Genomic DNA, 26500 nt, shown 5'->3' with positions numbered 1-26500 from the left:
ACCGCCGCTGAATATAATCGGCGGGCCAGCTCTAGCGTTAATTTGATATCGCCTCAAGGGCCAAATTTGGCCCGCGGGCCAGAGTTTGACACCCATGGTCTACGGTGTGTAGTCAAGCATGATTAGCAATTCTTCGTCCTGCAGGGATGATACTTGAAAGAAACGTAGTTTGTCACTATGGCGGCGAGGGTGAATGATTTAGAAGGAGCAAAAACACTACCGATTGCAGATGAACATTAGCCGCTAGCTAGCAAAAGGCTAACAAGAGCAACGCTTTAGTGTTCATAGCTTTAACTTTGTTTGTTTTTGAGCCAAAATACATCCTCTCTCCCTTTTCTATCTCCACAATGTTCTGCTTGTAAGTGCTCCGTGCGTGCGCGTTGCCTAATATTCGCGTCTGCTCGTTTTTACCAGCAGTGTCACGCTGCGACGACTGCGCGCTGTCAGGTCTGGGAAAAAAAAAAGTTTTTTTTTTTTTTTAGAAGCAGTACAGTGCCGTTTTTTAAATTCATTAGTACCGCTGTACTTTATTATTACCAGTATACCGTACAACCCTAATAGCCACGGATTTTCTGACTAAATCAACCAAAATAATAACGTCAGAATGACTGCAATTGTATGTCTACCTTGCTAGCAAAGATTGTGCCCCTCGTCTAGTTGGCCATACTCTCTGTATACCAGTGTTTTTCAACCTTTTTTGAGCCAAGGCACATTTTTTGCGTTGAAAAAATCCAGAGGCACACCACCAGCAGAAATCATAAACTCGGTTGACAGTTAAGTCATTGGATATGACTTTAAACCAGAAGCCGCACATATATCATGTATCAATATAGCTCTTGTCTCAAAGTAGGTGTACTGTCACCACCTGTCACATCATGCCATGACTTATTTTGATTTTTTTGCTGTTTTCCTGTGTGTAGTGTTTTAGTTCTTGTCTTGCGCTCCTATTTTGGTGGCTTTTTCTCTTTTTTTGGTATTTTCCTGTAGCAGTTTCATGTCTTCCTTTGATCGATATTTCCCACATTTACTTTGTTTTAGCAATCAAGAATATTTCAGTTGTTTTTATCCTTTTTTGTGGGGACATTGTTGATTGTCATGTCATGTTCGGATGTACATTGTGGACGCCGTCTTTGCGCCACAGTAAGTTTTTGCTGTCGTCCAGCATTCTGTTTTTGTTTAATTTGTAGCCAGTTCAGTTTTAGTTTCATTCTGCATAGCCTTCCCTAAGCTTCAATGTCTTTTCTTAAGGGCACTCACCTTTTGTTTATTTTTGGTTAACGCATAAGACACCTTTTTACCTGCATTTACAAAGCAATTAGCTACCGGCTGCCACCTACTGATATGGAAGAGTATTACACGGTTACTCTGCCGAGCTCTAGACAGCACCGACACTCAACAACAACACATAATTTGCAGACTATAATTACTGGTTTGCAAAAAATGTTTTTAACCCAAATATGTAAAATTAGATAATCTCCCACGGCACCCCAGACTGTATCTCACGGCACAGTGGTTGAAAAACAATGCTCTATACTACTACTACTACTACTACTACTAGTGGTACCAACAAATCAGTTGATTAAAGTACAGTGTTTTATTTTTCTATATTTAAACACTGTGTGTAATGTTATAGTGGCTAAAAATATAAATTTTACTTTTTAAACAAAACCTCTGCCCGGTTTTTAATAAATACTTGGGCCTACCATGCTCTGTATTTCAATGATGGTCATTACGCTTGTACTTGGTGAAAAAAAAGTTTGAGAATCACTGATCTGAATGAAACAAAGTCAACTCACATTGATTAAATATGTTAGAAAATTATCTGCATCACTGGACAATTCCATCTAGAGACACCACTCAGTATAAAAATAGGCACTACATACAATAATAAAGAAAACGTGAAATACAAATCAAAACCGGACAGAAAAAAACTTAGCACAAATAAAGTAATATTTTTTAGTTTTGTCCATATTAAATGATAAATAAATGATAAATGGGTTGTACTTGTATAGCGCTTTTCTACCTTCAAGGTACTCAAAGCGCTTTGACACTACTTCCACATTTACCCATTCACACACACATTCACACACTGATGGAGGGAGCTGCCATGCAAGGCGCTAACCAGCACCCATCAGGAGCAAGGGTGAAGTGTCTTGCTCAGGACACAACGGACATGACGAGGTTGGTACTAGGTGGGGATTGAAGCAGGGACCCTCGGGTCGCGCACGGCCACTCTTCCACTGCGCCACGCCGTCCCATATTAACAACATTAATGCTGCTTCAGCACCAAGGAGAGCACCTGGCTGGTTTTTGTTCAAGTTTTGTCCATCAAAAGTGACACAAAACTTAACCAAACTCACCTTGCTCTGGTTTCACCAAGGAATATTTGGTTTTCAGTCTTTCTAGAAGCTGCATTTACGTTTTTGTAGCTGTAAAAAGTCGTGCTTTTCTCTCTCTTCTCCATGGCTCCACTCGTGCTGCACACGCCGAGGCCGTACTTACCTGATATGCATTGTTTCTTGTTGGTGGTTGTGCCCGTCCGCGTCGCAGTTTGATTGACTTTTGATTGACATGAATAAACAGCCCGCCTCTTACTACTTTCTCCAAACAGTGCCTTCCACCTGATAAGTGCCAGATTACCCGTACAAAACACGCATTTCAAAACGAGAGGCTGACTGTTAGCAATGCGGAACAACGTCTCAATTTGCGGGACTTGTGAAATTGGATTGGTTGCATTGGTATGATCGACAAACTGAGATAGTTGGATCCTTCCGCAGGTTCACATACGGTACTTTTGTCACAAATTTTTCTTCCTCAATTTAGTCGAGTTTGATGTCTTTTTGGCGCCGCACGCCTGAGCAGACCAGGGAAAGTTTAGCTTTTTATAGAGGTGGAAAAAGTTGCAAATGAGATCTTTGTTTTGATGGCTTTAACAAAAGACTATTTCTTTTACAAGTACCTTTTATTAGCTTGGAAATATTCACACCGATGCATGTGACATTACTGACACCTAGTGACCAGTCAGTATACATTACTACATATCATCTGTTTATTTTGTCGCCAACGAGCAATGTTTACTGAATCCGATTCCATTATGAAAATCCTTAGTCAAAGACAGCTCTAATAATTACGAGTAAAGCTTTTGTATATCTCTGGCTCTTAGCCTGACATCTTTTGGTTCAAGCGGGTGTCAGCAACCCGTGGCTCTAGAGCCACATGCGTCTCTTTAGCGCCGTCCTAGTGGCTCCCTGGACTTCTTTCAGAGATATGTGAAAATGGAAAAATATGAAGAAAAAAATATATTTTTTGTTTTAATATATTTTAAACATGACACAAAGCTTCCTAATTGTTAGTAATCCCACTGTTAATGCTATACATGCTTCACTGATGAGAGTATTTGGCAAGCACCGATTTGTCCTACTAATTTGTGCGAACCTTGAGCTCATCGTAGTTTGTTTACATGTACAACTTTCTCCGATGCTGCCACAGAAAGACGTGTTTTATGCCACTCCTTCTTTGTCTCATTTTGTTCACCAAATGTTTCATGCTGTGCGTGAACGCACAAAGGTGAGCTTTGTTGATTTTATTGATTTGCTGGAGTGCTTATCAGGCATATTGGGGACGGCGTGGCGCAGTGGAAGAGTGGCCGTGCGCGACCCGAGGGTCCCTGGTTCAATCCCCACCTAGTACCAACCTCGTCATGTCCGTTGTGTCCTGAGCAAGACACTTCACCCTTGCTCCTGATGGGTGCTGGTAGCGCCTTGCATGGCAGCTCCCTCCATCAGTGTGTGAATGTGTGTGTGAATGGGTAAATGTGGAAGTAGTGTCAAAGCGCTTTGAGTACCTTGAAGGTAGAAAAGCGCTATACAAGTACAACCCATTTATCATTTATCATTTATATTTGGTCAATCCATGACTGCGAGCTAATCGATGCTAACATGCTATTTAGGCTAGCTGTATGTACATATTGCATCATTATGCGTCTGTAGGTATATTTGAGCTCTTTAATTTCCTTCACTTATGTCCTCTTTGTATTTATATTTGCATGTCTCATGACACATTATATGTATGTAATATTGGCTGAATTTCTCATAGTTGTTTGTGTGCCATGTTGTTCCAGACCACAGCAAACGTTACTCAGCTTGCAAAGATTGTAATAAATCCATTAGAAGACAGCATGCCGTTTCCTTAAACTTGGACACACACATCTATACCTTTGGCCATTCTGAGCTAGTAATTTCCAGAAGTTATCTCATCCTGTGAGAACCCTACATTTTACTAATGATTTCCAATGTTGCAAAAATGCGTAGAATAAAAATTTAAATACGACATTTCTGTCAACAAAGATTTGCGGCAGCCTTTGATAGTAAGCTAATATAGACACTTACATCATGTGTCGCCTTCATTAAAACACTTATATAAGGCTTTTAATTTTTTGCGGCTCCAGACAGATTTTATTTTTTTATTTTTGGTCAATTATGGCTCTTTTAACATTTTGGGTTGCCGACCCCTGGGTTAAAGTATTACTCACATTTCTTCCTGAAGCAGATGAAGCTGTGCTCCTTATGACAGGCGTCGTCGTTCCACTTGCCACTAACGAGGGCGCTGTGCGTCATAGCCACGCAGTGTTCCTGGTGGAAGAAGCAAGATTACGCGAGTGAGAAGCGTCATAGCGACTAAACGAGTGACAGTCTATGGGCCTGATTTAAGACTGTCAAGGTTTGTGTGTGCTAAAACACGTGCAAACCGGATGGTACACGCAAAGCTGATCTACTAAACATGTGCTAAGTGGATTACGTCTTTTAAGTGAGCAGAATAAGGTGTGCAATCCATTTTGCGTATGTCTTTATTAATATGCCGAATATATGCTGATTATACAGCATGCGCAATGTGATTTATCAACATTGACTCTGTGCTGTGAGCACTATTTAGTGTATAATTTAGCACGTCCGAAAAGTAAGTTTAAACTGGCACACACACGGCAATGAGAAAGGAGATTGACAGAGAATCATCTGTTTTACGTGTGTGTGTCAACATATTTGGACTGTCAGAATTATTTTTTTTGACATATTGTCTATTCAGCAATTTGCTTTTATAATCTTTAAGGATTGGATTAGAACACATTCAATTAATGCACGTCGGTGTCCTTTAGGTTTTTTTTTAATGACGTTCATTGTTTTTCACGCAGCTTTATTACAAACCCCAACAACAGTGAAGTTGGCACGTTGTGTAAATTGTAAATAAAAACAGAATACAATGATTTGCAAATCTTTTTCAACCTATATTTAATTGAATAGACTGCAAAGACAAGATACTTAAGGTTTGAACTGGAAAACGTTGTTAACTTACACATCTGTGAAGGCACCATTAATGCTGAAAGGTACGTACAGGTTTTGGAGCAACATATGTTGCCATCCAAGCAACGTTATCATGGACGCCCCTGCTTATTTCACCAAGACAATGCCAAGCCACGTGTTACAACATTGTGGCTTCATAGTAAAAGAGTGCGGGTACTAGACTGGCCTGCCTGTAGTCCAGACCTGTCTCTCATTGAAAATGTTCGGCGCATTATGAAGCCTAAAATACCACAACAGAGACCCCGGACTGTTGAACAACTTAAGCTGTACATCAAGCAAGAATGGGACAGAATTCCACGTGAAAAGCTTAAAAAATGTGTCTCTTCAGTTCCCAAACGTTTACTGAGTGTTGTTAAAAGGAAAGGCCATGGAACACAGTGGTAAAAATGCCCCTGTGCTAACTTTTTTGCATTGTGTTGCTGCCATTAAATTGTAAGTTAAGGATTATTTGCAAAAAAAAAAAAAATAGTTTCTCAGTTGGAACATTAAATATCTTGTCTTTGCAGTCTATTTAATTGAATATAGGTTGAAAAGGATTTGCAAATCATTATATTCTGTTTTTATTTACGAATTACACAACGTGCCAACTTCACTGGTTTTGGGGTTTGTATTAACATATCTCCTATATGAAAAAGATTATGCATGTTTTGCCTCTTGAGCACAGTGTAACCTCTCTACCGTGCACATTCAGCGGTAAAAAGAAAAAATAGATGCAGTGGACGACTGCTTCTAAAATGCCCATAAAAAATGGTACATATCTCATGCTTGTTTAAAAAGATAGCATAACGCTTTAGGTAGGAGCATGATAATATGAATGCGCAGTAAATGATCAAATGTCTCCGTGGTGATGCCTCGTATAGTACACGGAAAATACACATTAAAATAATGCGGCCTGCGCTAGTTTTTAATAGCACGTGCAGTCTGAGGTGAGCGCACGCAACAATAGTACACACTAGTGTTGTCCCGAAACCAATATTTTGGTACCGGTAAAGGTACCAAAATAATTTCGTACTTTTCCATACTTTTCGGTACTTTTCTAAATAAAGGGGACCAAAAAAATTGCATTATTGGCTTTATTTTAACCAAAAATGTTATGGTACATTAAAAATATGTTTCTTATTGCAAGTTTGTCCTTAAATAAAATAGTGAACATACAAGAATTTTATTCTTGTATGTATTAGTCTTTTATTAGTAAGTAAGCAAACAAAGGCTCCTAATTAGTCTGCTGACATATGCAGTAACATATTGTGTCATTTTCCATTCTATTATTTTGTTAAAATTATTAAGGACAAGTGGTAGAAAATTAATTATTAATGTACTTGTTCATTTACTGTTAATATCTGTTTACTTTCTCTTTTAACATATTCTATCTACACATCTGTTAACATGTAATAATCACTTATTCTTCTGTTGTTAGATACTTTACATTAGTTTTGGATGATACCACAAATTTGGGTATCAATCCGATACCAAGTAGTTACAGGATCATACATTGGTCATATTCAAAGTCCTCATGTGTCCAGGAACATATTTCCTCAGTTTTTAAACATCCATCCATCCATCCATTTTCTACTGCTTATTTCCTTTGGAGTTGCGGGAGGTGCTGTAGCCTATCTCAGCTACAATCGGGCGGAAGGCGGGTTACACCCTGGACAAGTCGCCACCTCATCGCAGGGCCAACACAGATAGACAACATTCACATTCACATTCACACACTAGGGCCAATTTAGTGTTGCCAATCAACCTATCCCCAGGTGCATGTCTTTGGAGGTGGGAGGAAGCCGGAGTACCCGGAGGGAACCCACGCAGTCACGGGGAGGACATGCAAACGCCATACAGAAAGATCCCGAGCCCGGGATTGAACTCAGGACGAGTCAGAACCTTCGTATTGTGAGGCAAACGCACTAACCTCTCTTCCACCGTGCTGCCCAGTTTTTAAACATAATATATATTTAAAAAAAAACAAAAGAAGATCTTGTGATGCCAAAAAATATCGACCTAATCATTGTAGTATTGACTAGATACGCTACTGTACTTGATATCATTACAGTAGATGTCAGGTGTAGATCCACCAATAGCGTTTGTTTACATTGTGACGCCGGTGATCTACGGTGTGTAGTGAAGCATGTTTAGCTATTCCTCGTCCTGCAGGGATGATACTTGTAAGAAACTCACTTTATTTGTCGCCATGGAGTCGAGGATTAGTGATTTAGAAGTCGCTAAAACACTGTCGACCGGAGCTGGACTTTAGCCGCCAGCTAGGTAGCCATGTCTTAAAGCACCTCCCGTTTCAGTGTTATAACTTCACCTTTATCTTTAGTTTTTAAGCCAAAATGCGTCCGTTCTCCCTTTTCTGTCTACACACTGTGTCTGCTTGTAAGTACTCCGTGATTGTGCACTGCCGAACATGCTCCTCTGCTCATAAACCAGCAATGACACGACTTGACGACGACGGGGGCGCGGGGATGGGGGTGGCGGACCGGTACTTTTCAGAGGCGGTATAGTACCAAATATGATTCATTAGTATCGCGGTACTATACTAATACCGGTATACCCTACACCCCTAATACACAGTTTTATTGTTTGCACACACTGTTTAGTGTGTGGTATTTGAAACTTAGTAAATCAGGCCCTAAGTCTCACCGTCCCGCCTGCATTGTTGGGCTCTTTGTCGTTCCAGTTAGTGTAAAGGACTGGACTGACTCCGTCACTCCATGCGTACTGGTTTTCCACCAGTATATCAGACAAGCCGATCCACGTGGGAGGCTGCAGGTCTCTCAGGTAACTGGACACAAAGTCTAGACAGGAAGACCTTTTAAGAGCACGGATCATCTAATTTTCACTAATAATGTGTCCTCTACTGACCGTTTTCATATTGGTCATCAATAACGGCCAGTTGGCCTCCTTGGTCTTTGCACCAGCTCCTTGCATACGTCCAGTTGGCTTTTATGTCGTTCTTCTTTCCTTTGAGCAGGAAACATTTGTCCTTGAAACGTAGCCATCCTAAGTAGGAGGAAGGATTGTGAGCAGGATTTTATTTTATTTAAAATCAGTCCTTCTCCTGTTCATAAAAAAAAACCTTGCATTACCGGCGGGACAGTGTCCCTCCCATGGCTGCGTGGGCGGAGGAGGAGTGTGTATGTCACCGGGGAACTTCTTGCACACGTAACCCGCTGCGGCTCGACCGCAGTTGACGTCGTTCCATCCGCCTTGAACATGTCCGCAAACATCATCACTAGGGTCAATCTGCTGACATTCGGATAAGAGGAAGTACTCTACCTTGATGTCTGTTCATCTGAACACACTGTTCCTCCCCATTGGCGTTGTTGGGCTCACCTGGACTCCAGTGGGTGTACGAGACGGGGGAGTGGTCCTGCCACCTGCAGGGATAACTTTTAGACCCATCAGGGGAGACGGTTTTAGTAAACACAGAGATTACACACGTGTATTGTCCGTCGATGAGCCCCCAAATCCTCAATCCGATCCATGCTGCGGAAACCTCACCTGTGCCCACCTGGAGGAGCGGAACACATTTTGAACATCTTCATCGCAGGTGTCAAACTATTTGAAAATCAACGTACATCCAGTCTGCATGGCGAATTTCAGCAAATAAAAACCACAAATGCGCCTAAAATGGACTTTGCGACTTAAGGGATTTCAACCTTTTCATCGCGTTTTGCGCCTAGAGTAAAATCTTCGCCCATCCGTTTAGCATGTCTAAAATAAACTTAAACCATAACCAAATGGACAAGTGATTGACGCACAAGTGTCACTGATCACTCTGTGTGTCCCAACCTCCTGTGCCATGCACAGATGGGAGCGGGGCTGCGCCACCGCTAATCCTAACTCACACACTTAAAGTCTTCTAACACAGAAGAAACAAGATCTTAGTAGAAGTAACTGGTCAGTAAAAGACAACGTGTTTTTCACCACATTACAATTTGACACAGACAACTCCAAAAGTCGAAATTAATATTAAACAACATATCAATGATTGAATGACTTGCCATCCAAACAATACCCCGTTTGTTGACAAGAACATACAGCCATGGAAGCACATGAAATCTATTTACTAAGCAGAGGTAACACAAACCAGTGAGAGATTCGAAAGAGCTGCCGTCGGAGTCGACAAACTGATGTCACACGTCACTGACGTCACACGTCACAAGGCAACAAGCAACGTTTTTTAAAGGCACACACACAAACGCACACACTGCTCTCATTTGAAACTTTTCTCAACTGTCTTATGCCAGATATTTGAAGTTTTTTTTTAAAGTAATGCTTTAATTACTAACCCTTGTAATTATTTACATTTATGAAAGAGTAATTTGTTAGTAATTCAATTACTTTTTTGGTAAAGTAATGAGTAACTAGAATTAATGACTTTTTAAAAGTAATTTTCAGAACACAGCCTGTCACACAGCATCATGAAGCAGTTAACAGGTTGGTGTTCCTGGCTAACATATTAGTGTGTATATCCTATAATAATGTTTACCTATATAATCACCATTTTTTTAAGGTCTATTATTTTCATCGTGCTGCTGACGTTCAATCATGTCCTCTTAAACCAGGGCACTTTATTTCACATTTAGTTCTTTTGTTAGCTGAAGAATTGAGCATAGCTAAATGTTTGTTTTTAAAGAAGATTGGAGATTATCTTTGACTTTTCTTATTTTATTTTCTCAAAACACCTCTTAAATTGGGATCCTATTAATCAAAACCTACTTTTCCTACTTGTTGGTACCTGTTTTTGTGTATTTGAGATCCCCATCAGTCCCGAAAATCTAAAAACAAGGCATAGATATTTAGTTACGTCAACGGATATTTCCATTCATGGGTTAGTTTATGGGTCAAATTATATGACTTTTGGTACATGTCGCCCAGTCCTACACGCGTGTTAGCGACAGTGCTATCACAGTTTAGGGATGTTCTCTGTGATACAGTAGGCCTTATGATAGCATTGTGTTTATATGTATGACTTCACATGTGCACGTTGTCTGAGCGTCATTAATGAAATTATGATATTTAAGACATTTCATATTGCTACAAAATAAATGTTCTGTGCTACTAATTAATTTAGTAGCCCCGGTGCTACTAGTGAAAAAGCTAAGCATACAGCCCTGATATACATGTTGTGCAACACGCACACCTGAAGGCCACAGTGGAATTAATAAGATGCATTGCACTAACCATTCCTGCTTAAGGTGTCATATTGACAACAAAAATAGCAATAATGTAACTGTACATGACGAAAAAAATGGCACTACTTTAACTATTAAATCATATCTGTCAAAATAACAGATTAAAATGAATAACAGTCAAAAGTAGAGATGTATATCGCTAGGATTATATCAATACCGATAGCAATATCGATATTCCTTATCAATGCAATGTATTCATCGGTAGTCTATCAGTACTAATTACTACTAATTAGTAAGGGTGTAACGGTACACAAAAATATCGGTTCGGTACGTACCTCGGTTTAGAGGTCACGGTTCGGTTCATTTTCGGTACAGTAAGAAAACAACAAAATATAAATTTTTGGGTTATTTACCAAATTTGCAAAATCTTACACCAAAAATATTTTTCTTACTGGAATATTTGATGTGAAGTAATCAGAACCTTGGATAGGTCAATAATTCATAATAACATTCAATATTATGTTTTGAGCAATGACAGTTTGAAAGAAAAAAAATCAGCTTGTTTTATTAGTCAACATTGCAACTTTTTCTAAATTACATTTAACCTTTAAGCTTTTTTATTTCACTTTTGTTATGTTTTTGTTTATTTTAATAGTATTTTTAGAATGTGCCGTGGGCCTTTAAAACATTAGCCGCAAATGGCCTCCGTGGCACACTTTTGACACCCCTGCTATAGATAAAACAAAATTAAATCTAATAAATCTATGGATAAAAAGCAGAGCCTGGCGACGCATGCGCGTTTATCATAACTCTCTCGCTCTCTCTGTCTCTGCCCCTCCCTCACGAATGCTGCTGCGCGCACAATTTGTTTTGTTTTAACCCCTTCTTAACCCTGAACATACATTGAAAATACAAGCAACACTAACTCAAAATGCCGGACATTTAAGGCATTTAAGAAACTCCGCAAAAGAGGACATGTCCGGTGAAAAGAGGACGTATGGTCAGTCTATCGTAGCCCGTAAACTGCTAGCATGCCGTGTGTTGTGCCTCGGTGTGCATTGTTTACACAACGTGCGTTACGCTACTTAATATGTCCGTGTGGAAACTCGTTCGGTACACCTTCGAACCGAACCGGAACCCTCGTACCGAAACGGTTCAATACAAATACATGTACCGTTACACCCCTACTAATTAGTGTAAATAAAGATGCATTTTCTTATTAACATTTTTATTACCACAAGAGGTTGTACACTACCAACATCATGTAACATCTCACAGAAGGCAGGTAAAGTATCAACACCTGCTTTTTAAGTCTTAATAAGTCAATTATGTTTGCAGTGCAGTTATGTCATCATCTTGTAAAGACCCTGGAAATAATATTTATGTATGGCATTCATGTGCAGAGCACAGACAATTTACATGATACATCATATCGAACATATAATATAAATCGATACAATCATGCATGTAACAAGCATGTTAAGTGGTTTTTGCATTTAAACAAGGTGTGTTTTGATGCCAAGAAAACGTGGTGCGATAGAGAGACCACAGACCTGTCAGCGGATGCTATCTTGCTTCAGAGCTACTTTATGTGTTATTAAATTACTTAATTTTTTTCACTTTTTTCCGTGGCTTAATTTTGGCCTGTGGATTACTCGATGCTGAGAGGACGGTTGATGAAACACGGAAGCAGTGGTTGTGAGTAAAGCTCGTTCACTTCAAAATGACACTCTTATTACCATGAGGGACTTTTGAGGAGGAAATACTGTTGTGTTACAAAGTTTTTTGTGGTGTTGCTTCCTTATTTGTGATTATTCCAAGCTGATTATCAGAACCTTTGCATGTCTTTTTTATGCGTCACAGCAGTACGTAAAGTGAATGTGTCAGCTGCATATAAAAAAAATACTGATAGCAGTATCCTATTAGACTTAGACTTCCTTTATTGTCATTCAAATTTGAACTTTACAGTACAGATAAGAACAACATTTTGTTGCATTAGCTCGTTGTAGTGCAGCATAAAAGAGCAATAAGGTGCAGATATAAATATATTTACTGTACAGATAAATATATTGCACTTTTGCATATGCATATGTCTTGATCTAAACGGTCCTCCTGCACTGACCCAATTACTAAACGTTATAAAAAAAAATAACGGTTCTCGGTATACATCCGTCGTCAAAATTGATGATTGTAACAACAACAAGGCACGTTGGGAAATGCTTGCTTCTCAGACGCATGCTCAGACTTGCCAACTCTTTCAGATTTTGCGGAAGACTCCAGGAAATTTTGGTTGTCTACCAACATCCCGGCTGAAGTTGAAAACCTCCTTGGAATCTCATCTTTTTATGTGCATGTAGGGCTGAGCGATATATCGAATATACTCGATATATCGTGGGTTTGTCTATGTGCGATGTAGAAAATGATTATTTTGTGAGTATTCGAGTATACGTTCTCAGGCAGTTGCTTTTAGCTGCGGACATTACACTGCAGGCTTTTCTCACTCTTTCTTGTCTCTCCTTCTCACAGAGAGATCAAAACAAGCGCAGCTTCTTACATATGCCACATACTGTCGCGCCTGCAACATCACACACCCTCACCGAGCAGAGAGGTAGTGGAGAGGAATGTACCATAGGTAACGTTAGCGGTGGCAGGTGGTGAAAGCGGAGCAATGCGAGTGGTAATGCGAGAAAGAGAAGGCGCCAATCAGGTAACAAATGGAGGAAGAATAATTAATTCCCAAGAAAAACAGCACAAGGTCCATTGTCTGGCGGTGGTTTGGCTTCAAGCGGGAAGATGTTGAACAGACAACCGTAATATGTCAAGTATGCAGCAAAAGCGTTGCTACAAAAAGCACTACTAATTTGTAGCATCATTTGAAAAGTCACCCCCTAGAGAATAAGGAGTGCTTGAAACTCCGCATGTCAACATCTCAGCCGGTGCCACACCCACAAAAGGCCGAAGCAACCAGCACTGACCCAATTGAGCCTGGTGTCTTCCATTTCCAGATCAAACCGTATGAAAAAAACAGAAGGAGATAATGTCCGCAGTAACATGACGAATAGCGAAGGACATACACTATTTGATTATGCACAAAAGTGCACTTTATTTTTTTTTAACTATTGTAGTGGCGTTCTGTACAAAAAGTGCACTTTAATTTAGTGTTGTTTTGATATCTCATCTTAGTGACATCATGCACAAAAGTGCACTAATAGCTTGTTTTAAAATGTCTGACAATCTTGCACTTTCTGTTTTGAAATGACATGAATGTTTGTGCCACTGCTTAATAACTGTTTAATAAATACAGTTTTGGTAAATTGACTTAGTTGTGATTTCCCTCTCTGCATGAAAGTTAAAAATGAGCATATATTAATGCGGTATGAACAAGAATGTTTTAATGTAGACACATAGAATCATCATACTGGTGTGATTATATGCATCAAGTGTTAATTCAAGACAAAGGCAAAATATCATGTATCGTGACATGGCCTAAAAATATCGAGATATTAATAAAAGGCCATATCGCCCAGCCCTATGTGCATGTAAAATATCGTAGCTTTTGTGCGGATGTGAAAATGCTGACGAGGCTGTGGTCGATCAACAATCACCTTAATAAAACAGACGTCTCAGTGTGGACACAAAACAGATCTCTCCTATAGCAGCTTCTGCTCTGTTTTCTCCGCGCTCTCTCCGCTCACCGGTCACGACGCATTTACGGACTCTCAGACTGAACTTCAAGTGGGAATGAACAAAGACAAACACATATACACAGTAGTGGGACTCATTTCTGGGAGGGATGAGTCTGCCTACAGAAATGAAGTGGAGCGGCTGACTGGGTGTTGCAGGGAAAACAACCTGGCCCTTAACACCACCAAGACGAAGGAGCTGATCATGGATTTCCGGAAGAAAAAAACAAACATCCAACCACTGTACATCAACGGGGACTATGTGGAAATGGTCTCTAACTTCAGGTTCCTGGGGATCCAGATCGAGGTAAACCTATCGTGGAGTATGAATACCTCAGTGACCATCAAAAAGGCACAGCAGAGACTTTACTTTCTGAGACTCCTCAAAAAGAACAACCTGTCACAAAAACTGCTTGTGTCCTTCTATCGCTGCTCAATAGAGAGCGTGCTGACATCCTGCATGTGTGTATGGTATGCCAGCTGCACGGCAGCAGAGAGAAATGCACCTCAGAGGGTCATAAAAACTGCCATGAAGATCACTGGCTGCTTTCTCCCCTCCCTAGATGAACTGTACAGTGCCAGGTGCCTCAAAAGGGCCCAAAACCTCATAAGGGACCCATCTCACCCTGGACATAAACTTTTTGAACTGCTGCACTCGGGCAGGAGATACAGGACAATAAAATGCCGGACAAACAGACTTAAGAACACTTTTTACCCGAGAGCAATAGTGTCGCTGAACACAAGACGACAATAATGACTGTGCATGTGAGCTGTGTGCTTGCTATTTTTATGTATTTTTATCTATTTATCTATGTTCTTATGGTTTTATGTGTTATGAATTTGCACTAAATTAGTTTTGCTTACAATTTCGTTGTACAATGACAATAAAGATATATTCTATTCTATATTCTATATTTTCAAGAACGCACATGGGGGAGTGTTTGGGTTCAATTAATTCTGTTCGGCCCGCCGTCTAAAATTTGCTTTCAATTTTGTCCCCCTCTGCGCTTGGGTTTGAGACCCCTGATCTACATGATGGAAGACGTCCTACCATGCTATTGACGTATTCCTGCTCCTCCTTGCTGTTGATGGAGACGAGCGTGGCCTTCTCGGCCCAGCAGCGGTGCATCGCCATGTGGACGTTCACGATGTCTGTGTCGTTATAGTAGTAGCACATGTTGTTGTTCTTCCTCCAGCCGGGGTTGCTGCCACAATCTGGTGCTGCAGATGGTAACAGGAAATAGTGAGCAAATCCAAAAGTCAAAGGGTGTCTTTCTACAGGAAATACATAATTGACCTGGTAGAGGCGGTGGGGGCGACGGAGGCAAAATGGGGGTCTTCCCTTTGCTAATCATGCATATCCAATCTTGGTGAGCGTCACAGTTGAGATCGTTCCACCAAGAGTAGGTCCCGTTGGTGGTGCTCACCATCTCCACGCACTCCTCGCGGTTCTCATGGTTGTTGGGTTCGCCGGGACCCCAGTTTGTGTGCGAGAGCGCTGAGCCGTCACTCCAAGAATATCCTAACAATGGTAGAAGTTATCAGGATTGAAATGAAAGCCAGGAACTCCACCTTTTTGTTACACACCTCCTTGTGTGGGGTTGTGCCTGAGGCCAATCCACTTGCTGCTGGCTTTGCTGTAAAGCGAAAGGAAATCCTCTTCTTCCTGACTGTGGATGCTGACCAGGTTGGCACCCCGGGACATGCAGTCTTCATGCGCGGCTCCCCAGCTCTTTTTCCAGGACCAATCCACATGGTGAAAGAGCTGAAAGAAGGTCAGCTAATGAATGCCAAAGAGAGACAGTCTTGATGTGAATCCTACCTTGTAACATTTGCTAAAGTGAGGCAGTGAGGTCCAGCCGTCAGCGCAGTCCTGTGCAGGAGGCGGGGTCGGGGGCTTGGTGGGCGGCGTGATGTCCGGCCTGGGTTTCTCGCAGATAAACGCAAATTTCTCTGAGCACTGCTTGTCATCCCAGAAGCCGCCGACTTGACCCGTCGTCATGGAAACGCATGTACCATCCCCGTTATCTGGAGACAATTGAGTGTCACCTGAAGTGGGACTGTGGCAACACTTCAGAGGATTGGTTCCGTACCAGGCTGGTTTCTGTCCCAGTGAGTGAAAGTGACTGGAGAACCGTTGTCCCAGATGTACTGCACTCCTCCACCAGTGCCTCCTTTAGCTCGCAGGCCGATCCACCACAAACCTGTCTTTCCTGACAGCACTACTGTAAAATGTGCTTGTTCGTATCTGCAATGACACACAGAAAACTAACACCAAATGCTGAATGTCCTTCGTTGTTGAGATCTAACAACCACGGACTTCCTCTCCTTTTGCTGAACTAAACTGCTCCACTCACACGTCTCCGATGTGCAGCAAAAAGCCGTCCTGCTCCTTACAGAAAGCCTTAGCATCCGACCAGCTCCTGCCGGTCTCCTCCATCCAGTAGCAGGCGTAGCCGTAAGCCTCCCAGCCCTGACACATGACAAAGAGGTCAGCCATAACTTCAGAGAGCAGAGGTTGTGTGCTTGCCCCACCTGAGGACATCCATACACCGTGGGCTTCACAGAAGGAAGAGCGTAATGCGCTCTGGGCATTTTACACATGAAGCTGTTGAGTTCTGTGCAGGACACAACGTTCCATCTGCCAGTCTGATGCAACATCTCCGCACAATCCACGCCAAAACCGTCATGGTTGTTGGGTTGTCCTGGAGCCCAGTAGGTGAAGGTGACCATGTGCTGGTCTGACCATACAAACATGCCGGCTATGACCATATCATTTAGTCCAGTCCACATGTCACTACTAGCTGCAGGAACAAAGCTCTGGGTCAGCAAAGACATACTAAGAATGTGCGAACCATTTTTGTTATTTTGCCAAACATTCACAATTTTTTTGTAAAACAAGAGCACACTTTCTCTTTTCTGTGCGCTTTAGATAGTAAAAAAAACAAAAACGTTAGCAAGCGTTGGCCAACATTGCAGGTAATGGGGATTGAGCTATTTTAACAATAAAGCCCTATAAAAAATCCAATGTTTTATATACATGCTATAAGTACATATTTAATAACATGTAATATTTACAGTATTTTAAACATAACCCTACTTCTGGTGTTCATAGAAATGAACACCACTTTCGTTAACAACCACCACTACTTATCATAGCAGACTTCATGAGAGCCAACAACGACTACTTAGGGACAAATAATAATTCACAACCTTATAATTCTGTGCCTGAATATAAGGAAGATAAGATACAAGTTTTAAAAGTTGGGTGCTAAGCAAATCAAATTACAGTAAAACAAAACCATCATGTAGTAGTAGTGATAAGTGCTAAACAAGAAATACAAAATAAGAACACAACAAAACGGTCACTTAGTGTACGATGTCCCTGCTCAGTGGAATGGTTGTATCTTTCAGCTCAAGATGTGTGCACTCTGTTTTGATGATGAATTCAACATAATCCCCAAATAATATATGCTGGAATAAAAACAAGCATCCTGGTGCGTTTTCCAAGCAATGTCTTCAGGTCTAAATTGAATTTCAAAGTTGACTAACTTATGGCCACAACTTTCTACTATATCAGTGGGAAGCATGATTTATAATCTAGCATTATGTTTTCTACACAGCAGTAGTTGCTTCGTAGTTATCTGAGAAAGGTGCTGTGTTACTAAAAGTAGTTCCTTGGTGTTAGCCCTTACAATAACAATGTTGCTATAGCGTGGTTAATACGCAGTTGACAATATGTAGATTGAGTATTGTTGGCGGTTTTGGAATATTTTTGTAGAGCGTTTTATAGGCGGAGTAGACGACTCCCATTACCTGCATTGTTAGCTGCCTTTTGATAGCAGTGTTTTACTATTTAGCACACACAGAAAAGCGAAACACGTGTTTTTGTCTCACATAGGGATTGTGAATGATTAGCAAAATAAACAAAAGTGCAGTTGGTAATGCCACATTAGGATCCATACCAAGGTACATGTAACTTTCCAGCCAGCTCTGCTCTGTCATAGATAGAATGGACACAAGTTCAGCACCAAGTCTCCTACAGGTGTCTTGAGCATCAGACCATGTCTTTTTGTCCTCGAAAGGTTTGTAGCAGAACTCCCCAAACTCATACCAGTCGGGTCCTGAGCATCTTAGCTCTGTAGACAAGATCCCAGAGTCAGTGAGACAGTTGACATGCAGAAATAGTTTAAATGATTGGACTAACTTACCCCCATCTGAAAATGTGTATGACACAGCATAGTCTCCATCAAATCTGCACACATTATGTCTTTTAGCTCAGCCTCTCATGTCAATTGGCAGTGAAAAGTCAGCAACTCACTGTCTTGACGTGATGCCATTCCTAGTAGAGCCAGCATAGAAGTTCAGGCCTGATGCTTTCAGCAAAGTACAATCTCCTCCGACCTCGTTCAGAACGACACCAGCGTGGATGGCAGCTGCACAGATGTTGGAATCCTATCCAAAGACAACCCGAAGGTCACCAAAAAGAATGTAATTGTGCTGAGGCAGGTAATAAAGTTGCGTACCCCACGATACAATGACGTCCCGTAGACCATGTAACTGGATTTGGCACAACCTGCCGGACAGTGGACCCTAAAAAACATGAGTGGTATCAGTGTGGTGGATGAAAGACATTCTCACTGGAAATATAGCAAACTCACGTCATTTGATCGTTGGCTAAGTTGAAGTTAGGCTTGTTGGCACAGGTGATCGCATCTGTTGGACATTAAAAGCACTTTACTTTTATACTTGCTTTTAGACCGCCCTCACCCCCAAAAAAAGTTCTGCTTACAGTCAGGCGTGCATCCTAAGACGTCAAAACGAAGACCAGCCTGACCGCTGAACTCCAGCGGCAGAATGCGGATGTACTGAGCAGACACAGGCGTACCCAGCAGCTGAGTGTCAGCAGTGTTTCTGTCGGTTGATCCGGGTAAAAACTGGAAATAAACGACATCCGGATATTTGAGGGAGGTTGGTCAGTTAGGCTGACCAGGTCTGCTTACCTCCCCGTCAGCAGTGTACTCAGTCCAAGTCCACCCGTCCATACTGTGCTGCATCTTAAATTTGGTGACCCAGTAGTCATTGTTGGGACACCCCTGGATCACAATTCCTGTCACTTTTCTTTTCTGGCCAAGGTGCACCTGGATCCAGCTGCCGGCAGCTGGAGGGTGTATTTAGCTCAATCAACATTTAAAAGTCATTTTGGGGATTGATAGTGATAGTCAAGCTTGTCCGTACAATTTCCTAATGGCCTCCAGCAGGAGTTTCCGTTCAGACGGGCTTTGTTGGGGGTGTAACTGCCCATGGAGGAGGAAGCTGAAATCTGGGGGTCTGTAACATTATGGTCTTCTACGCCCAGGCTGTGAAGACACACTAAAGATAGACCAAAAACATGTAAAGACTGAAAAACGGTCTAACCATAGCAGGGCTGTCTTTGAATAGTGGGTTAGGAGGATCCATTGCGTTCATTATGTCTTTTTTCAAAAATTAGTAAAATATTCTTGTGTGCAGATACTGTAGTTTTTAGTGAGTAAAAGATCATTCGTACCGTCTTTAGAGCACTCGCTGCTTCCTGGTGTGACATGTCTGAAAACAGCTGGTCATGTTTTGGCCTCCCATATCTCTTACCTTCTAAGAACTATATGTCTACAAACTATAGTTTTTATTAAAAGTGCTGGGAGTGTTATGACGTAGACTTCTTTTGAGGATTGCTAAATATTCATACTGAAAAAAGATTAGCTTATAATGTATTTCAATGTTGATTACTTATGATGCTGCTTATTGAATATTCATGCATAATAAAGGTTAGGATTAGAGATGCCAGATAATATCGGCCTGCCGATTATATCGGCCGATAAACGCGTTAAAATTTAATATCGGAAATTATCGGTATCGGTTTTTTTAATTATTTTTTTTATTAAATCAACATAAAAAACACAAGATACACTTACAATTAGTGCACCAACCCAAAAAACCTTCCTCCCCCATTTACACTCACTCATTCACACAAAAGGGTTGTTTCTTTCTGTTATTAATATTCTGGTTCCTACATTATATGTCAATATATATCAATACAGTCTGCAAGGGATACAGTCAGTAAGCACACATGATTGTGCATGCTGCTGGTCCACTAATAGTACTAACCTTTAACAGTTAATTTTACTCATTTTCATTAATTACTAGTTTCTATGTAACTGTTTGTATATTGTTTTATTTTCTTTTTTATTCAAGAAAATGTTTTTAATCTATTTATCTTATTTATTTATTTTTTATTTTTTTTAAAGTACCTTATCTTCACCATACCTGGTTGTCCAAATTAGGCATAATAATGTGTTAATTTCACGACTGTATATATTGGTTGATATCGGTATCGGTTTGTATCGGTATCGGTAATTAAAGAGTTGGACAATATCGGAATATCGGATATCGACAAAAAGCCATAATCGGACATCCTTAGTGAGGATAGAAGATCGTATGCGTACAATTGTATATGAAATCAACTAGGGCTGGGCGTTATGGACCAAAACTGATCCATCCATCCATCCATCCATCTTCATCCGCTTATCTGAGGTCGGGTCGCGGGGGCAGCAGCCTAAGCAGGGAAGCCCAGACTTCCCTCTCCCCAGCCACTTCGTCCAGCTCTTCCTGTGGGACCCCGAGGCGTTCCCAGGCCAGCCGGGAGACATAGTCTTCCCAACGTGTCCTGGGTCTTCCCCGCGGCCTCCTACCGGTCGGACGTGCCCTAAACACCTCCCGAGGGAGGCGTTCGGGTGGCATCCTGACCAGATGCCCGAACCACCTCATCTGGCTCCTCTCGATGTGGAGGAGCAGCGGCTTTACTTTGAGCTCCTCCCGGATGGCAGAGCTTCTCACCCTATCTCTAAGGGAGAGCCCCGCCACCCGGCGGAGGAAACTCATTTCGGCCGCTTGTACCCGTGATCTTGTCCTTTCGGTCATAACCCAAAGCTCATGACCATAGGTGAGGATGGGAACGTAGATCGACCGGTAAATTGAGAGCTTTGCCTTCCGGCTCAGCTCCTTCTTTACCACAACGGATCGATACAGCGTCCGCATTACTGAAGACGCCACACCGATCCGCCTGTCGATCTCACGATCCACTCTTCCCTCACTCGTGAACAAGACTCCGAGGTACTTGAACTCCTCCACTTGGGGCAAGATCTCCTCCCCAACCCGGAGATGGCACTCCCCCCTTTTCCGGGCGAGAACCATGGACTCGGACTTGGAGGTGCTGATTCTCATCCCAGTCGCTTCACACTCAGCTGCAAACCGATCCAGTGAGAGCTGAAGATCCTGGCCAGATGAAGCCATCAGGACCACATCATCTGCAAAAAGCAGAGACCTAATCCTGCAGCCACCAAAACAGATCCCCTCAACACATTGACTGCGCCTAGAAATTCTGTCCATAAAAGTTATGAACAGAATCGGTGACAAAGGGCAGCCTTGGCGGAGTCCAACCCTCACTGGAAACGTGTCCAACTTACTACCGGCAATGCGGACCAAGCTCTGGCACTGATCATACAGGGAGCGGACTGCCACAATCAGACAGTCCGATACCCCATACTCTCTGAGCACTCCCCACAGGACTTCCCGAGGGACACGGTCAAATGCCTTCTCCAAGTCCACAAAACACATGTAGACTGGTTGGGCAAACTCCCATGCATCTCAAGGACCCTGCCGAGAGTATAGAGCTGGTCCACAGTTCCACGACCAGGACGAAAACCACACTGTTCCTCCTGAATCCGAGGTTCGACTATCCGGCGTAGCCTCCTCTCCAGTACACCTGAATAGACCTTACCAGGAAGGCTGAGGAGTGTGATCCCACGATAGTTAGAACACACCCTCCGGTTCCCCTTCTTAAAGAGAGGAACCACCACCCCGGTCTGCCAATCCAGAGGCACCGCCCCCGATGTCCACGCGATGCTGCAGAGTCTTGTCAACCAAGACAGCCCCACAACATCCAGAGCCTTAAGGAACTCCGGGCGGATCTCATCTACCCCCGGGGCCTTGCCACCGAGGAGCTTTTTAACTACCTCAGCAACCTCAGCCCCAGAAATAGGAGAGCCCACCACAGACTCCCCAGGCACTGCTTCCTCATAGGAAGACGTGTTGGTGGGATTGAGGAGGTCTTCGAAGTATTCCCGCCACCGATCCACAACATCCGCAGTCGAGGTCAGCAGAACACCATCCTCGCCATACACGGTGTTGATAGTGCACTGCTTCCCTTTCCTGAGGCGGCGGATGGTGGTCCAGAATTGCTTCGAAGCCGTCCAGAAGTCGTTTTCCATGGCCTCACCAAAACTGATACCCCGGTATTTTTTAGGCTGAATGGCGATATATGATACATATCTGTATTTTAAACAAAATGTGTAAAGTGTTTTGTTTAAACTAAACACCACATGACTGTTATTACCATCCATCCATCCATCCATTTTCTACCGCTTATTACCAGTGTTCTAAAAATTAATTTTAAAAAGTAATTAATTATAGTTACTCATTATTTAACTAAAAAGTAATTGAATTACTACCGTATTTTTCGGAGTATAAGTCGCTCCGGAGTATAAGTCGCACCGGCCGGAAATGCATAATAAAGAAGGGAAAAAACATATATACTGTAAGTCGCACTGAAGTATAAGTCGCATTTTTGGGGGAAATGTATTTGATAAAACCCAACACCAAGAATAGACATTTGAAAGGCAATTTAAAATAAATAAAGAATAGTGAATAACAGGCAGAATAAGTGTACGTTATATGACGCATAAATAACCAACTGAGAACGTGCCTGGTATGTTAAAGTAACATATTATGGTAAGAGTCATTCAAATAACTATAACATATAGAACATGCTATACGTTTACCAAACAATCTGTCACTCCTAATGGCTAAATCCCATGAAATCTTATACGTCTAGTCTCTTACGTGAATGAGCTAAATAATATTATTTGATATTTTACGGTAATGTGTTAATAATTTCACACATAAGTCGCTCCTGAGTATAAGTCGCACCCCCGGCCAAACTATGAAAAAAACTGCGACTTATAGTCCAAAAAATACGGCAATATGACTACTCTTTAACGAATATTGTTTATATGAGAGCAGTAGGTGCATGCGTGTGTGCCTTTAAAAGGTGGTGTCTGTTGCCAAGTGATGTGTGACGTCAGCGAGGGTTTCAGCTGAGCTGTAATTGCTAGCTTCAGCAGTTAGCAGCGACAGTTGACGGCTGTTCTGTTGAATCTTTTCACCGGATTGTGTTCCTCTGGTTAATAAAGAGAGTGAATGTGCTTCGATGGCTGTCATTTGTTATTGTCCACAAACGGGATAGTGTTTGGATTGAAAGTTTTTCACTTCAATCATTGATGTGTTGTTTATTATTCCCAAGTCACATAGTAGCATTGTGTATGTGTGCGTGTTTTGTTGCCTGCTGTCACTGTGTGATGTTGCCTCCTTCTATTTGGTATCAAGTTTGTTAGTGTGGTGATGGTTGTAGCTTTCATTAGTAAAAAGACATTTCTTGCATTAAACTTGCTGTCCTTCTGATAATGTCTTGTTGACATAAAATCATATCAAAATAGCGAGCCACGTTACATTGAGCATGTCGTTAACGGTGTGATCTGGGACAGACCAGGGTAATCCGACTGTTTAAAGAATATTTTATGTGTGAATGCTTTCACACAATTTAAACAAAGCATCGCGAAAGCCCGCGGCGGATGTTGACACGATTTCTGCCTAGTGCTCTCAATGTCAAAGTGAAGCAGTTCAATAAAGCACGGGAATGGCGGGAGTAACTATTAAAGGCAGCATCAACAGATATTATATATCGGTATGGCGGTATTGTCTTAAAGGCATATCTCTTTCGACGGCGTGGCGAAGTTGGGAGAGTGGCCGTGCCAGCAATCTGAGGGTTACTGGTTCAATCCCCACCTTCTACCATCCTAGTCACGTCCGTTGTGTCCTTGAGCAAGACACTTCACCCTTGCTCCTAATGGGTCTTGGTTAGCGCCTTGCATGGCAGCTCCCGCCATCAGTGTGTGAATGGGTGAATGTGGAAATAGTGTCAAAGCGCTTTGAGTTCCTTAAAAAAAAAGGTAGAAAAGCGCTATACAAGTATAACCCCTTTTTTTTTTTTTTTTTTTGTAAAATATACCGGTATAACTCGTAATACTGGTATACCGCCCAGCTCGAGAATGAACCCATGAGGAACTGGTTAACCTGAACCCCTGAACAATGGCTAAGTGGATGTTGAAACCTTTGAGTAACCTTCAAGGTAGACGTATGATATCCTGTCGTTTAACAAACTAAAGAGGTTCAATGGGGGATTTGTGCAAGGCCAGCACATTTTGAGATTAGTAATAGACTGATAGTCATGGCAACTGTGTTGATGGGTAACACTTTGCTCAAGGGGAACTTGTAAAATACACCAATAAAGAGACATACTGACAGCCCAACCTTGTAAAACTCCTCCAACTCACTATAAGAGCAGATAGAAATTGACTATCAGGGTTCTTGTCCCTCACACGATTCAGCATGCATTGGTGACGTGTGTTGCCAACGACCCAGAAAGCCTCTGTAAGTATGTCTTTGTGTTGATACAAATAAATGTATTTGATTGAATATTGAAACGAGTGTCTGACAAAGTTTGATCTCCCTCTGATCAAAACAAACACGTGGCAATTGGACTGAGTCCAGGTTATTGGAATACGTACCTTAACAGGAGAATTTTTCTGCATGGGGGACATGAGGCTCGTTGGTATGTGCTGCTGCCAGACAAAAAGCTTGCCGTAACACCACATTTTTCTGGCTGGCAGAGAAATGGGTGGGAATGTCCGGAAATTCCGTGCCACCTCACCCCGAAGGTGTATCTCTCCTTTCACAAAAGTAACCATCCTTCCGCAAGTTCACATACGGAAAATTTGCTACAACTTTGACTTCCTCTATTTAGTCAAGTTGTATGTCTTCTTGGTGCTGCACGAGTGCAAAGTACTTCACTAAACACTAAACAATCAAATCTCTACCGTGTTTGTTTATCAGACGGGTTTAGCCTTTTTTTGAGGTGGTGTTGTTCACTTGCAATGAAAGACTGTATTCCTTTTATAATTATCTTAAAGGGGAACATTATCACAATCCTCAGGGATCAATACTAGGACCTAAATTATTCAATCTATATATAAATGACATTTGTAAAGTTACAAAATATTTAAAGTTAGTATTATTTGCGGATGATACAACAGCGTTTTGTTCAGGAGAGAACACACAGAAGATACTACAAATAATAACAGAAGAAATTAACAAATTAAAAAGATGGTTTGACTAAAACAGACTATCGTTGAATCTCAGTAAAACTAAAATAATGCTATTTGGTAACAGTAGAAGAGAAAGTCAAACACAAATACAAATAGACGGAATAGAAATTGAAAGAGTAAATGAAACCAAATTTCTTGGTATAATGATTGATGATAAATTGAACTGGAAATCTCACGTAAAAAATATACAACATAAAGTAGCAAGAAACACGTCAATAATGAATAAAGCAAAACATGTCCTAGACAAAAAATCCCTTCATATTCTCTACTGCTCACTAGTGTTACCATATCTGAGTTACTGTGTAGAAATATGGGGAAATAACTACAAAAGTACACTTCATTCATTAACGGTGTTACAAAAAAGATCAGTTAGAATAATACATAATGTTGGATATAGAGAACATACAAATCCTTTATTTATTGAATCAAAGATACTGAAATTCTACGACATAGTGAATTTGCAAACAGCTAAAATTATACACAAAGCAAACTATAACCTGCTACCCAAGAATATACAACAATTCTTCTCAAAAAAAGAGGAGAAATATAATCTTATAGAGAAATGTAATTTAAAACATTTGTATGCACGTACAACGCTTAAGACCTTCAGTATATCAGTATGTGGAATTAAATTATGGAATGGATTAAGCAAAGCAATCAAACAATGTACTAATATGATTCACTTCAAGAAACTCTTCAAACTTAAAGTGTTTACAAAGTATAAAGAAGAACCATGATAAACATTCTGTATTTATTTAACTCATCCATTCTTTCATTCTTTCACTCACAAACTAATCTTACTTATCTCAACATATGAAATGTAACTTACTTCACCAATTATTATTTATTTACTTATTTTTATTGTGATTACTTATGGAGTATATTGTGAATAAATTGAGAACAGGAAGTGAACAAAAGTTTTAGCAACTGTTATGTAAAAGAAAAGGGGTAGGATTAAATAAGCTCTGCTTCTTCCTACTCCTTTTCGAACATGTTGAATA

The 26500-nt window shown here is 41.3% G+C and overlaps 1 protein-coding gene across 1 annotated transcript in view; it reads right to left on the bottom strand.

Moving 5' to 3' along the window:
- LOC133574507 (uncharacterized) overlaps positions 1-26500 on the bottom strand; it is a 75232-nt gene that overhangs the window by 16969 nt on the left and 31763 nt on the right. The window contains 21 exon segments of the mRNA XM_061926665.1: positions 4532-4631; positions 8001-8155; positions 8223-8360; positions 8447-8566; positions 8637-8737; positions 8801-8871; positions 15233-15402; positions 15479-15703; positions 15769-15946; positions 16004-16209; positions 16275-16429; positions 16539-16654; positions 16717-16985; positions 18147-18320; positions 18393-18436; positions 18503-18636; positions 18708-18774; positions 18843-18897; positions 18974-19118; positions 19185-19342; positions 19420-19554. Of these exon segments, the coding sequence (XP_061782649.1) occupies positions 4532-4631; positions 8001-8155; positions 8223-8360; positions 8447-8566; positions 8637-8737; positions 8801-8871; positions 15233-15402; positions 15479-15703; positions 15769-15946; positions 16004-16209; positions 16275-16429; positions 16539-16654; positions 16717-16985; positions 18147-18320; positions 18393-18436; positions 18503-18636; positions 18708-18774; positions 18843-18897; positions 18974-19118; positions 19185-19342; positions 19420-19554 (2916 nt within the window).

The sequence above is a fragment of the Nerophis lumbriciformis genome, linkage group LG32 (genome assembly GCF_033978685.3).
Source record: "Nerophis lumbriciformis linkage group LG32, RoL_Nlum_v2.1, whole genome shotgun sequence".
Taxonomy (NCBI): Eukaryota; Metazoa; Chordata; class Actinopteri; order Syngnathiformes; family Syngnathidae; genus Nerophis; species Nerophis lumbriciformis.
This window is presented reverse-complemented; position numbering and strand designations above follow the sequence as displayed.